This window comes from Bombyx mandarina, chromosome 12 (assembly GCF_030267445.1).
Source record: "Bombyx mandarina strain Sakado chromosome 12, ASM3026744v2".
NCBI lineage: Eukaryota > Metazoa > Arthropoda > Insecta > Lepidoptera > Bombycidae > Bombyx > Bombyx mandarina.
In genome coordinates, this window is record NC_143219.1 from 1,812,006 (window position 1) to 1,827,388 (window position 15,383).

At 38.8% G+C, this 15,383-nt stretch overlaps 2 protein-coding genes across 2 annotated transcripts in view; one reads left to right on the forward strand and one right to left on the reverse strand.

Annotated features, from left to right (window-relative positions):
• The window catches only part of Msp300 (Muscle-specific protein 300 kDa), a 215,885-nt gene extending 208,483 nt beyond the window's left edge, over positions 1 to 7,402 (reverse strand). Inside the window, exon 1 of the mRNA XM_089731748.1 lies at positions 7,262 to 7,402. The gene's annotated coding sequence lies outside the window, so the exon portion shown is untranslated. The remainder of the gene's footprint in view (positions 1 to 7,261) is intronic.
• Positions 7,403 to 11,364: 3,962 nt separating this feature from the next.
• Positions 11,365 to 13,959, forward strand: LOC114243528 (esterase FE4). Its single transcript, XM_028175045.2, has 3 exons — positions 11,365 to 11,594; positions 12,184 to 13,463; positions 13,638 to 13,959. Exons 1-3 carry the CDS (start codon positions 11,406 to 11,408, stop codon positions 13,840 to 13,842), a joined length of 1,674 nt encoding a protein of 557 aa, XP_028030846.2. The 5' UTR covers positions 11,365 to 11,405; the 3' UTR covers positions 13,843 to 13,959.
• Positions 13,960 to 15,383: the final 1,424 nt, after the last annotated feature.

Sequence of the window (15,383 nt, forward strand, 5' to 3'; positions counted from 1 at the left end):
GATCTCGCGGACGATCTCCAACACGGTGGACCGACCTCATAAAATCTGTTACTCACTCCAACATAAATGTTTGCTCTCACTCTGCGAAACATCGTGCCACATGGCGTCGCATCGCGAGAGCATCGGTATCGCAGGATCCGACTGATGCATGACCACGACCACTCTGTCAAGAGTGTACGAATAGGAAGAAGGAAAGAAGGAATGGACATGTGATGAGACGAGATGAAAATTAGGTTGGTAAGAAAATGTTAATTAAGAATGTGGAAGAATATAGAGGAAGAAGTAGACCTAAGAAGAAATGGATGGATTGCGTGAAAGACGATGTGGGTAAGAGGGGAGTGAGCGAAGAAATGGTATATGATAGAAGAGTATGGAAGGAGAAAACATGTTGCGCCGACCCCAAGTAACTGGGAGAAGGGCAGGATAATGATGATGATGATGTCTGAGCTGTGTCAGTATTATATCAAAGATACCTATTATCGTAAGCTTACCGTACTAAAGATGGCTTAATCTTGGTAGAAAATCTAGTCTACGTGGTTAAAGGTGCGGATGTAAGCCGGTATGAGAAAAGAAAGAAAGCCATATTTCCCTACACCGACTGGTGTCGCCCAAGAGTAGTACTAACCACCTTTTCTTTAATCGTATCTATTCTTGTGGATGCTCTAACATGTGACTAAGGCATTTACCAGAGAATGGATAACAGCGCTCACTGAGAATTATACCCAGCTATTGCGATCGGCAACCGGTATTTACTGATGGAAATTGAGACTTCTCATTGAGACATCTGAGACTCATTAACCACGTGGGTGGGTCGTATTCGCCTATTTAAACAATAAAAGTACTACACGGCGCAGCGGAGTCAATGCAGCATCAGTCGCGCTTAAGTGGTTACCGAGTGGTAGGAGATGACCTGGTCGCTCTGAACACAATTGGCGACGTACCGTGGAGACAGAGATAGGGACTGTCGCCATGTCATGGAATGCTAGAGTAAGCGCAGGACAGGGTCAATTGGAGACAGCTTGTGAGGTAACCCTGTGTACCAGCGGAGTACCTTAAGACTATAACAACAACAATGCACCGTCGTTGTGCTCATACTCAGACTCATTACACACTGAGGGTACATTAATACATTAATTTCAATATTTTTTTGTTCATTTTTATATTTTTAAGCTCACATTTTGTCACTTGTATGCAATCCATGAATTTCAGTTTAATTCTTGTCTATTAACTTTCTATTTTTTTTGCATCTGAAGTAAAGCTGTTGTATTCTTTGTACTAGGAGCACTGCTGCTTAAGATACAGGTTTTATCACCTAGTTCAAGCATAGATGCAAATTATGATTGTGTTTCTACTTCTATGTTAATCTATACTAATATAAAAGAGGAAAGATTTGTTTGTTTGTTTGTTTGTATTGAATAGGCTCGGGAACTACTGAACCGATTTGAAAAATCCTTTCACTGTTTTTTTTTTTTTATTGCCTTTGTTGGCAGACGAGCATACGGCCCACCTGATGGTGAGTGGTTACCGTCGCCCATGGACTTCAGCAATGCCAGGGGCAGAGCCAAGCCGCTGCCTACCGCTATCATCAATAGTTTTCGCCGGGCACGCGATGTATAGAATATTAAAATTTTAGGTAATTTTCTTACACCTTGGGTTACATTATTGAAGTTTTAGTAAGGATCCCTAATTTTTTTCAAAACATTATGGCCTATGTCACTCGCGGATAGTGTAGCTTCCAATAATAGCGGTAGGCAGCGGCTTGGCTCTGCCCCTGGCATTGCTGAAGTCCATGGGCGACGGTAATCACTCACCATCAGGTGGGCTGTATGCTCGTAATAAATAAAAATAAATAAAGTTTTGGTGGGTAAAGTTTTGGAGGGCCGTCTTAGACACGAAAAGTCAAAGTAAGCGTTCAAAAATGAAATTAAAACAGCGATGCATCCATGACGTCAGCCCACCGAACTTGGCAGTGTTTTAGAGAAACTTGCACTAATACGCGGACTCATTAGTTAATTATACTAATTGCGTTTCGTTAACGCATCTACTTGAAGGCTATTAGATCATATACGAATTGAATTGTGTTACCAAGAAATTTGAGTGAGCACACGTTTACGATAAATTTAAATTGGCATTGTTTGGGATGCGATTCGGAAATTCTAACGATTGCAATACTAGGTTAGAATGTGTTATTACTTTCCCCCTCTATTTCTTCGTAGCCCCTTTTGTCATAGCGCCGCAATTTCAAGGAGTATCCCTGCAGCTTTCCGCGAGTATAGGGATTCTGGATATCCACCACCTGGATCACCACCCTGCCTATTTCTGCCGTGAAGCAACAATGCGTTTCGGTTTGAAGGGTGGGGCAGCCGTTGTAACTATACTGAGACCTTAGAACTGATATCTCAAGGTGGGTGGCGCATTTACGTCGTAGATGTCTATGGGCTCCAGTAACCACTTAACACCAGGTGGGCTGTGAGCTCGTCCACCTATGCGTAAGCAATAAAAAAAGGCACTTTCAAATAACAGCTTATAAAAAAATACGGTTTTCCATACGATCGATATCTAACGCAGTATTCATAACATCTAATATCGATTATGTTCAATTAACATCGAATCTTATCTCATATGTCGAGCGGTGGTTCGATTATATTTTTATTACTGAAGATTAGAACGAAAACGCTTATGTCGTCATCGTCGAAACAGCAGCGACCTTCAGCGGAATTTTTACAGAATCAGGACGCGGATTGGAGACGGATTCCCTATATATAGCCTTCAGTTATCTTAAAATTGAATGCTACGTCGTGAGGACCCTATATATTACAGTACTAAGTGATACGTAAGTATTTTAAGTAAAAGCAAAAAAGTTTCAATTAAAATTTGCAAACTAATACATTGTTGTATGTTACAGTGTTATTGTTAACAACTTTCAGAGAGATCTATCAAAATAGACTAAAATCCATTAAACATATGTATTTAATGAAGAAAAATACTTTCATAATTTAACCAGAAAGTTTTGACAGTAAAGACCTGTGGCGTTTAAGTACGCACCTTTTTATGATGCGTAAGCCGGAACGCACGAGATGTGAAAAACAAAATATAGTCTGTGACACGAGACCTTTTTACCGCCAAAGACCTTTTCAGAATGACGTAAAAGACAAAATGGCTGACAGCCACATATCAAGCGATAGGACTATGCCAATCTTCAAATCCCGTATTAAAATTGTCAAATTTCTCTTAGGAATTAAAGATAAAGAAGCCTTTATTAACAACCTTAATTCATGTTTAGGTACATACTAAATATGAATTAAGGCCGATCATCTAGCCGCCAGTGTGATGAAATAACCACCCTAACTGGGCTGGCAATCGCAACCGCCATGCGAGAAGCTGAGGACCGGACCAGGTGAACAGCTCACGAGACAGACCACGGTCAAGTTTCAGGGACACGACATTCAGTAATGAAAAAAGCGACATACTATTAATTTAATTTTTTTCTAAGCATTTGACATCGGCAAAGATGGTTTTGCTTTCGCATAGGCCTCCCCCAAATTCTGCCATAAGTCCCGGTCGTGGCGTTTCTTCTTCCACGTAGAGAACCCGCAACGGCATTTATGTCGCCTACCCACCTTTGGAACGGTCGTCCTTTTAATATTTTCCCCTGTCGAGGGTCACTAAGTACTCAGTTACTACTAATTTAGCCCAATTTTCTGTTTTGCTTCTCATTAAATGAACTGTCCATTAGGAATTACGTTACGTTAATTACAAATTACTGGTATTACTGGTGGTAGGACCTCTTGTGAGTCCGCACGGGTAGGTACCACCGCCCTGCCTATTTCTGCCGTGAAGCAGCAATGCGTTTCGGTTTGAAGGGTGGGGCAGCCGTTGTAACTATACTTGAGACCTTAGAACTTATATCTCAAGGTGGGTGGCGCATTTACGTTGTAGATGTCTATGGGCTGCAGTAACCACTTAACACCAGGTGGGCTGTGAGCTCGTCCACCCATCTAAGCAATAAAATAAAAAAACTTATACAGTAATTATTCAATAAATCAGCTAACAAAATATGACTTGTCAGGCAAACAGAACGCATTCTACGAATATCTAAAATGAAATAAAACATTAAAAAGATATTTCTGTATATAAATTCGAAAAACTAGGTCAGCACGCGTTACGGCATCGAAATATTACTTCTATATCCACTGATCATGAGCCGTCAAATGTAATTTAAACAATATATTTCAAAAAATATCTAAAAGCAATGGAACTAGAGACAAATGTGTTTTTTTTTTGTTATATTATTATACTGTTTGTTTGTAACCTACTTTTGTAAATCACGATCGAAACAGCCTTAGATACTTGCATGTTCCGATGTAGGCAATAGAGGCTTGAGAACCCGTGTGTAGCTTGGCGTAGCTGTCATGCATCTTTGAAATATAACTAGTCAGGTCATAAGTAGGTACCACCACCCTGCCTATTTCTACCGTGAAGCAGTAATGCGTTTCGGTTTGAAGGGTGGGGCAGCCATTGTAACTACATTGAGACTTTAGAACTTAGGTACCTATGTTATTACAACGGAGTTTTATTATTATTAAAAAAAAACGATACAGTAATTAGGACTATTGTATATTACAATATGTAATTATATTATACCTAGTCAGGTCATAAGTATCGTCACACAGTAAAAACTTTTCTTTTAGAATGCTGGCCACAAAAAAGTTTATTGAATTCGAATTTCGAATTGTTCATGAAAATAAAAATGTATACTTTTGAATTTTACTCATTTTTAAATATGGAGTGGACGCTTAAAGAATACCGTGTTGCAGTTATTGCGTTTCATCGTTGCGGTTACGCGACAATTCAAATTTTTAACATACTGAAAAATTTGAATATAACCAAAATATTCGTTTATCGTACCATCAAACGATACAATGAAGACTCTAGTGTAGATGACAGGTCAAGAAGTGGTCGCCCTCGGTCTGTTAGGACTCCAGCAGTGATAAAAGCTGTGAAGGCGCGAGTTCAAAGAAATTCCAAACGTAAGCAGAAACAGTTGGCCCTTCAGATGGGGTTAAGCAGAACCACGGTGAAAAGGGTGTTAAATGAAGACTTAGGGCTTAGGGCATATCGAAAAAAAACAGGACATCGTTTGAATGCTCGTCTAATGGACCTGAGACTGAAGAGATGCCGCGCTTTGTTGAAGCGGTACGCGTGAAAAATATATCGGGAAATTCTTTTTTCGGATGAAAAAATTTTTACCGTAGAAGAGAGGTACAACAAACAAAATGATAAGGTGTACGCACACAGTAGTGAAGAAGCGAGCAGCCGTATTCCGCGTGTCCAACGAGGTCATTTTCCGTCCTCGCTCATGGTATGGTTGGGAGTTTCTTATTGGGGCTTAACAGAGGTACATTTTTGTGAGAAAGGTGTAAAAACGAATGCAGTTGTGTATCAAAATACAGTCCTGACGAACCTTGTGAAACCTGTTTCTCATACCATGTTCAATAACAGGCACTGGGTATTCCAACAAGATTCGGCGCCAGCTCATAGAGCGAAGAGCACACAAGACTGGCTGGCGGCGCGTGAAATCGACTTCATCCGGCACGAAGACTGGCCCTCCTCCAGTCCAGATTTGAATCCGTTAGATTACAAGATATGGCAACACTTGGAGGAAAAGGCGTGCTCAAAGCCTCATCCCAATTTGGAGTCACTCAAGACATCCTTGGTTAAGGCAGCCGCCGATATTGACATGGACCTCGTTTGTGCTGCGATAGACGACTGGCCGCGCAGATTGAAGGCCTGTCTTCAAAATCACGGAGGTCATTTTGAATAAACTTTAGTGTCATATGAATCTATGTTTTGTTAAGTTCATTTTGGTATATGAATGGTTACATAATGAATAAACTTGTTTCAATTATTTTACATTAAACATGTGACAGAATTTATGACTTGACTAGGTATTTGAAATTTATGCTTATCTATTATCTCTTATTAAATTCAGGTTTATATTATTAGATAATTTATAACTGTAATGACTAAAAAATACTGCCACGCTGTCAAAGTGCTGAAAGCCAATAATTAAATGACAGGAAACACTAAATAAGATCTCATAATAATATAATCAAGATGGCGGACGCAAAATAATATTAAACAACAAAAAGAGACATTATTTTTACTAAATAGTAAGTTCTTTGTTTTTAATACAATGAGACATTAGTGTTAGGTATTTAAAACTTAGAGGATACGTAAAAAAATATGATTTTCAATTCTATATTTCAAGAATTCTTTTAAAATCGAAAAAAATATGTATCTCTTTATTTACAAAAAAAAAACATAAACATAAGGACCGGCCATTATTAGTTTATATTGTCAACTTTGAAAAACTTTTCTCAAATTTAAAATTATCTTTCTCTCGTGTTGCCAGTATAAAAGTGTTTGGTATACTATAGTCATCGATGCTTATAATCAACAATGGCGTGGACACATCGGTGCTAACCGCTTAGGACAGATTTCAAACTTAATAATTCGTCAATTTTGGCACAAATAGGCTCGGACCTTCATAAAAACGAAATAAATTTCAATACCGACTTGAAACAATTATTGGGGAAAATTTAGATCAAAAAGGAACATTCCATATTTACGTTCCTGTCTAGACTAAAGTGAAACCCGTACAAACCGCAATGCAGGATAGCCGATAGTTTCGGACGACAATGACGTCACAGGGTATACTAAAAGCCGAATTGTGGGTATACAATATCAATAATTAATTAAAACTTTTTTTTAGAACAAAAAAACTTATACAACCTTTGATAAACAATTTTCTTGGCAACTGAAATTTCAGTGTCCGAATAAAGATGTCTGCCAATATCGGTTATTTTTTTTTTTTCGTTCATACGTCAAAGAAATGACGAACGTTAATAAATTTAATAAAAAGAATAAATTTCGCTTTTTACTTGCGTGCCGATATAATTTCTCGGAGAAGGCAAAATTCTAACCGCTTGCTCTAGTTCGTAGGCGAAAAAATATTATAAGAAAATAAACAGAATCCGTTAACGTAAGCATGCGGGAATTAGGTTAAAAGCGCTGTCTGGCGGACTGGCACAGGGAAAAGCAAAACTCTGCACCGCGGTGTGACGGTCAAAGCAATTTCGGAACGTTCCGGCGGACATGTTGAAACTTAATACTTTCATTCCAGAGCCACATCAAGGAACGTCAAATGACTCGTTAAAAATGAAAAGTTAACAAAAAAATAAATAAAAAAAAAACTTACATTACCGGTAACGTTGAAACGCAGCACAACACTAGACACTGTTCATTCACCGATTCGATATCCTAAATCCACTGGTTCGGTGCGGAGGTGTTACGGTCGCGATCCGGTCGAGACGGAAACTAGTTCGGTCTATAGCCCTACACGACGCGAACGAGTGAATGTTTGGTTGCCGCGCGTTCAACGCCGCTTTGAAATCTCGGAGCGGCAGTTAGCGATGGACTGAGGCGGGCGGGCAACTTCGGTCGACTTCGGCAGCGTTCGTACATTATATTTAGAACTTGGCTCTCTCCCCGGTTTTATATAGAAGTGAGTACATCACGTATAAAGCGTAGTCGAGATGCGGTCGTCCCTGTATGCGTATATATAGAAATTACGGCTTTTTATTGAGTGGATTGTAAATTTTTGCATACCGTCCGTTCGGTGGTGTTCCGATGATATTTTCGGACTTGTGATACGATATTTGGCAATGTACGCCGAATATCACCCACATGTCGCATAGTTTGCACACAGTCAGTAACTAATGTCCTAACAAGAACACATAAATACAGGCAATTTCTCATTAACTTTCTCCTGTAAAGTACCTATATTGATAATTGATGGGAGCTAGTTACATAAGAAGCATTGGGAGTTTTGTAAAATCATACAAATATACAAGAATAGTATTTCGGATATTATTGCGACTGATATCAAAACGTAATTGAATTTCAACGCTATTTGCTAGTCGCATTTATTGTACAATGTTTTATTATTCGCGTTAATCGGCAAATGTGCCCACGACCCATCGCGGAGTGAATGTCACCGCCCACCTGGTCACATAAAGTAGAACTCTGCATAGAATAGCGGGTATCCCGCCCTTCATAACGAAACGCATTTTTTTCCTACCTAAGTTGATAGCCTTAAGAGGTTATTTCAGCGTAAGCTTAACTAGTAGGTGAGCTCACGGGGCTCAAACCTGACGGCGTTGCTAACACGAACCCTAGCAATAGCCGTGCTTCGCAGAATTTACCACCGGATCGGAAACGCGACCCACTAAGAAGATCCGGCGAGGCACTCAGTGGCCTGTGTCTGTGGGATAATTTACGCGTCGAACCCTTCGTCGCAAGCGACGGGTTTGACGACGAAATGCATAGCTTTGCGGCCAGTAAACAAGACCGTGGTACCAAATCATGCGAGTTGTTTTTTAGGAAGGATGACTAGTGGCCAGGAGCCCTCTCCAGTTTCACTAGGATGGATGGGCGAACAAAAGTTCAGCCAGGAGAGATGGAATTTGCTAACAGCTGCTCGAGCGCCTCCAGAGGAGACCTAACAACTCAAGAGCAGCTGCTTCGCGAATGAGTCTAGCATGTGATTTCAGAAACATATTTTTAATGACAACTTCTTGACACGCTAGTGCCGACCCCACATAGTCGGATAAGGGAAAAAATAAGAACTCCTTAGGACTGTTCTAGTTTTTAACCTGATGAAACGTAAAGGCGACACCAAAAAAAGAGAAGCTTCTATAGGATTTAACCTGTGAGAGTACACATTACTGCAGAAGTAGGCGGGGCGGTGATACCTACCTGGTCTTGCGAGCTTACAACATGCCATTTCACAAAAAAAGAATCTTATTATAACTAATCTTTCAGATACACTGGACCTGCATTTTTGGATCTCAATTGCCTTGTTTATTAATTTATAGCTTACGTAAAAAATAGAGACTATTCGTTGAAATGCGATTTGCCGTGCTCCGTATTTGGTACAAGTACCAGTTTTTTGTTCAATCAATAATTTTATTCCTTAAAAATAATTTCATACAAAACTTTCTCATTCTTCACCAATGGGGGAAGATTTAATATGGAAGATATAATTTTGTGGTCGTTGTGGCCTAACGGATAAGACGTCCGGTGCATTCGTGTTGAAACGATGCACCGGTGTTCGAATCCCGCAGGCGGGTACCAATTTTTCTAATGAAATACGTACTCAACAAATGTTCACGATTGACTTCCACGGTGAAGGAATAACATCGTGTAATAAAAATGAAACCAGCAAAATTATAATTTGCGTAATTACTGGTGGTAGGACCTCTTGTGAGTCCGCACGGGTAGGTACCACCGCCCCGCCTATTTCTGCCGTGAAGCAGTAATGCGTTTCGGTTTGAAGGGTGGGGCAGCCGTTGTGACTATACTGAGACCTTAAAACTATATCTCAAGGTGTGTGGCGCATTTACGTTGTAGATGTCTATGGGCTCCAGTAACCACTTAACATCAGGTGGGCTGTGAGCTCGTCCACACAGCTAAGCAATAAAAAAAAAAAAAAAAAAATTAATATGCATTGTGCCTACTGGAAATATCGTAACAAGACATATACTTATAAATCTACCTATAAATATGTCTCCAACAGATGATTCACTTTTAATGACCCCCGACTGCGAATTCAGATACCTTAGTACTGTTGCCAGGATTTTCATTTAATTTTAACCTTTTTTCCACGGAAAACTAAACCATACGACCCATCTAATTGTAAGCGGTCGCCATCATTCGTGGAAGTTAGCAATGCCGGAGGCACAGCCAAATTACTACCCACTGTTGACGACTCTCTCCAGACCTTGTTGAAAAATGAAAATTCTTATCGCATGGGAAACACCTCGGAGGCAAGCTCATTCTGAAGCCGAATGGGAAGTGGCAAAAAGATCTTCAGAAACGCAATCGCAATATAAAAAAAAAAACAGTTACAAAATAAATTAAAAAAAACCACGCACGAATTAGTTTTAAAATCAGTATAGCAAAAACACATAATATATCTGACTTTATGCTTCTAATGTCGATAATTATGATTACGTGTTAAATTACTATTGCATTGCCACTGTACTTTTAAATCGCTTGAGATAAAGTTAATCAAACTGTAGGGTTATCAATTCATGTTTTTTAACAAATGACTGACGCGTTCGTTGTGCTTAGGACGTTTATTGTATACGTACTTATTTTTTATTGCTTAGATGGGTGCACGAGCTCACGGCTCACTTGGCGTTAAATGGTTACCGGAGCCCATAGGTATCTACAACGTAAATGCTGCCACCCTCCCTGAGACATGAGTTCTAAGGTCTCACAGTTTTTACAGTTGTAGCTGCCGCAATAAAGGGCTGGGACGAATTTGTGAAGGAAAATATAATGCAGGGGGTAGTAATATGTCGAAAGACTTAAGGGAAGATATAATAGGAGTATAGTATATACATATATATGTATATAGATATTATTTACTTAGGTTCTCGCGAGCCGTAGACATGATTAAACCTACTTTTGTGGTTTGATTTTGCATTTTTCTTTATTATCACTGGTTCTTTTTTTATGTGGGTAGATCTAAGACTTGTCAACTTACGCCCAGTCATCGAACCTATCACATGACCAGTTACACGAAAAGACTCGGCGACCGCACCGCGCGCGTTGAAAGCGTACATACCCGCCGCTTGTTACATCTTAATATTTTTGGACTTGTGATAATTTTCCCTTAGGATCTCCTACGGACGATCATCCTCGTCGTTGTGCGAGTGTCATACCCGTTTTGGTGAACAAAGCTAATTTAGAGGAGAGCTCTCCAGCCGTCAAGCCGACCGCCGCCATTACGTGTCGTCCGCCAGTCACGTTTCCTAGGCACTGCCGTCTACAAGAAGCCGGGTTGGCTGGTACGTCTACTACTCATATCAAAATTATCTCCTCGCCCCCCCACAGGAATCTTCTAGAATCTAGAACCAGCGCACCGCCGTGGTGAAAGTATCTAAGGATTTAGTTTTTTCCCACCAATCACTAAATTATTTGTAAATACATTTGAATATTTATCTCACTACCGTTGATTTTGTTACAAAAAATATTCCACGTTTTCATAACACTTTAGTCGTCGTGATCACGAAAACTGTAATGTGTACGAAACGTCCGATTTAATATAATTACAGCAAAACACACAAGATTAAAACGTAATAGAGGTTTTAATGGTAATACCAGTAATTAGAATTATGAGTTGCCTTACTGACTGAAATCTCCAGACTTATTTAAAACAAAATATCAAGAACCCTTGACAATGATATACGTATCACGCGCAACCAACCTTATCATGGCGATATCATACATTATCACTTGTAAAAATAATTAAAACTGTATTCGGTCCGTTGACCATGTGGCGTACGTTGTTGTTCGGTGCTTTTATTCTTGGTCAAACGAAGACCGAAGACGCGATTGACGAATGGAAGGAAGTCCTCCTAGACCAGGGCCCGGTACGAGGCTACAAGGATCCTGAAGTCGACGTGTTCGTGTTTCATGGGATCCCTTATGCTAGTGCACCAAAGGGACCTGACAAGTTCAAGGTAAGGGAACAAAAATTAAAGCTCATCGGTACTGTGGAAGCTATAAGTATCGAGTTCATGCTAAAGAGATTGTGCACTACAGAGTTAGAATTAGTAACGGTAAAAAGTGGCCTACGCCATGAAAATAAGAAGATCTGTTCTTAATCATAACAGCCTCGGCGTGAAGGACCGATGCATTTATGTAGGACTTAGATGGGTAAACAAGCGTATGGTACCTCGTCTTCGACCCACATGGTTCTTATGTGGCTACCGGAACCCACAGAAAAACCTAACGTGAATGCAGTATTTTCGCAATTCTTTAGTAAGTACGCAAATTGCGATTTCTGCGGAGTTGATTTTTATTACACGATTTTATTTCTTCATCGTGGAAGTCATTCGGGGACATTAATTTAGTACGATTTTATTAGAGAAAATTGTACCTGCCTGCAGGATTTGAACACCGGCACAGTCACTCGATACAAATGCACCGGTAGTTTTATCCTTTAGGCCAAAAAGACTCCATATTGACATATATATTACTAATTGCTATTTTCTGAATTTAAAACATTGTACAGTAATTCATTAAACATGCTTATTTGTTTTATTCCAGGCTCCTCTTCCTCCGCCAACATGGAAGGAACCTTTCGAAGCAATAGACAAAGGAATCATGTGTCCCCAACATCCTGTCGACGTGGGCTTTAAAAAGAAATTCATCTACAATGAAGATTGCCTCATCGCAAATGTGTTTGTACCAGACGCCGACAATAAAAATCTTCCTGTCGTTGTATATGTCCACGGTGGTGGATACCAAGTCGGCTTCGGTAACAGCGTAACACCAAAAAAATTAGTTAGAGGTGAAAAAATTATAGCAATAACCTTTAACTACCGCTTAGGTGCGCATGGTTTTCTATGTCTGGGCACAAAAGAGGCTCCAGGTAATGCAGGCATGAAAGATATAGTTGCCCTCCTCAGGTGGGTGAAGAAAAATATCGAAAAATTTGGTGGAAACCCTGAAGAGGTCACAATCGCTGGATATAGCTCGGGAGCTGCTGCAGTTGAGCTTCTAATGCTCTCCGACCTAACTAGAGGTTTATTTAACAAAGCTATACCCGAAAGCGGATCGGCTCTAGCATCTTTCACGATACAACGAGATCCATTGGCTAATGCTAAGAAGTTTGCCAAAAAAATGAACGTAACAGATGTAGATGACATTGAGGTTTTAGAAAAGTTTTATACGAAAGCTTCTTTCAAGAAACTAACCGCTAATACATTTTCCGGTGCCCCCGGTACGGCAATCAGTTTTGAGCCTTGCATTGAACGAGACATAGGTGAGGAAGCATTTCTAACAGAAGCTCCAGTAAACATTATAAGTAAAAGAAAATACCAGAAGGTTCCAATTCTCTTTGGCATCTGCAACATGGAAGGTTTAGTTCGAGTGAACTATTTCGAAATGTGGTTGGAGAAATTCAACTCGAAATTCTCACAGTACTTGCCATCAAATTTGAAATTCGAAAGCCAAGAACAAAAGGAAGAAATCGCGAAAAAGGTCAAAGAATTTTATTTCGGCAAAAAAACTATCACTGAATCGAATATTTTGGCTTACATTGACTACTTCACTGATGTTATGTTCGCTTTTCCCGTATTAAGATCTGTCAAGATGCATTTAGAAGCTGGGCATGATCGAATATATTTATATGAGTACAGTTTCGTAGATGAAGACACAATGCCAATTCCGTACGTAGATGTTAAAGGTGCCGATCATATTGCACAGACAAATGCTGTATTAGACGGCTTGAACGCGACACATTACGACGAAAGCATGGCATCGAAAACTTATAAAAGAATGAAAGCTAGAATGCGAGAAATGTGGACAAATTTCATAGTTACCGGGTATGTATTTGTAGTTTAGATGCTTTAATTCAAGGGCAAGTTTCTTTATACTTGGTATAAAATTTCTTCATTTGCAATTTGCAATGGTTTAAATAAAATCAAGAATAAATTGTATTTGCCAAAGAAAATTGCACATGCTGTATATAATCTTATCAAATAAATTTTCTGTTGCAGTAAACCGGTGCCCGAAGACTCAATACTCCCAAAATGGCCACCAGTCGAGAAGGATTGGTCTCCTCATATGTCCATAGGAGAAGTAATTGAGCTAAGAGGTTCACTTCTCGAAAAACGTGCCAAATTATGGGACGAAATTTACCAACAATTCTATTATAATCCAATACCACCCGCTACATTAGAAACGAAACATACTGAATTGTAGAAATCGAAATATGAATTACGTTGACAACGTTGTTATAATATTAAACTAATTAATAAATTAAATAATAGTATGTAATTGATCGCTTTACGATACAATAAAACAAACGATTACATCATACATTAAAACTTTTTTAATCACGTATGTAAGAAAGTACATAATATCACTTAGAGCAGAAAAATTGGAAAATAAATAATTGTAAAGGAAGGTATCACACGTTCTTAAAAACCTACTCAAAATACTCTGCTAAATAATATAACCCGTGATTTTTTTTTTCCTACCTAAGCTGATAGCCTTAGGGGCTATTTCAGCGTAACCGTGGCTGGTAACCCGTGATAACATCAGAAAAAGACTTAAAGGCCCAATGGATCCGGCTAGGTCCCTAAATGATTTAAAGGCGGGATTGCCTAAATTATTTCTTCGTGTTTAAACGTATAATGATCATAGCTTATTAACCGTTGTATCCGTGGAAACTGGAAGTGCACAAATGCGAAATAAGGAAACAAAGCCACTGGACATGGCTTCTTGAGTTCCTCCAAAAATACCCACTAAAATCTGAACCATTCATCAATCAAATTCTCACCATTTTACTGGGCTGTTATTTCAGTTAATTTCATCTGATCTGACCTCATCGCTTTTCATTCCATTGCATTAAATTTCATCCTATTAAAGTACAATTTCAAATAAATCAACTTCATTTCGTTTCCCCCTTTTTTTAAGGGATATTTTACCTTATGGTAACTAAGACCTTTAAGTCAACTCTTATCTTAATTGTAATGAAAGCTGTTTTTTATGAAAAATGATATTATGAATGAAATGAAGTTGATTAGTATGAAACATGACATGAATTGAAATGAAACGAAATGGAAACGAAACTGAAACTTTTTCAGTGGACTTTTTAGAGGATCCCAAGAAGTTATGTTCAGCGGCTTTGTTTCATTTTCCCAGATTCGTGCACCTTCACAGATACTAAACAGTTACTAAACTATCGCTATTACACATTTAAACCTGAGGAAACACTAAATAGACAAAATAAAACAAAACACACAACTTCACTCCTCGCGTTCCCGCCAAAAAGTTCTTTCATTCCACTCCATTCTACATTTACACAAATTAATAAATATTAAATTATTTTGTACTACATGATATGTAGGTACAAATTATGGAAAAAAATATAATTTTAACAATAGCATCGCAAGAAGAGAATTGCCATACTGAAAAAAAGAAAAAAGTACCAATATGTTCTACTTAATTTTCGATCGATTCAATTCGATTCGAATGGGGTGATTTTTATTTATTTGTATTGTATGAAACGAGATGAGATGGGATACCTATTATAAAGTCTAAAAAGTACCAATATGTTCTACCTAATATTCGATCGATTCAATTCGATTCGAATGGGGAGATTTTTATTTATTTGTATTGTATGAAACGAGATGAGATGGGATACCTATTACAAAGTCTAAAAAGTACCAATATGTTCTACTTAATATTCGATCGATTCAATTCGATTCGAATGGGGAGATTTTTATTTATTTGTATTG

Coding starts and splice junctions, on each gene's coding strand:
- LOC114243528 (XM_028175045.2), top strand. CDS start 11,406: ATGTGGCGTACGTTGTTGTTCGGTGCTTTTATTCTTGGTCAAACGAAG. Junction 11,595..12,183: donor AGGGACCTGACAAGTTCAAG/GTAAGGGAACAA, acceptor GTTTTATTCCAG/GCTCCTCTTCCTCCGCCAAC. Junction 13,464..13,637: donor ACAAATTTCATAGTTACCGG/GTATGTATTTGT, acceptor TTTCTGTTGCAG/TAAACCGGTGCCCGAAGACT.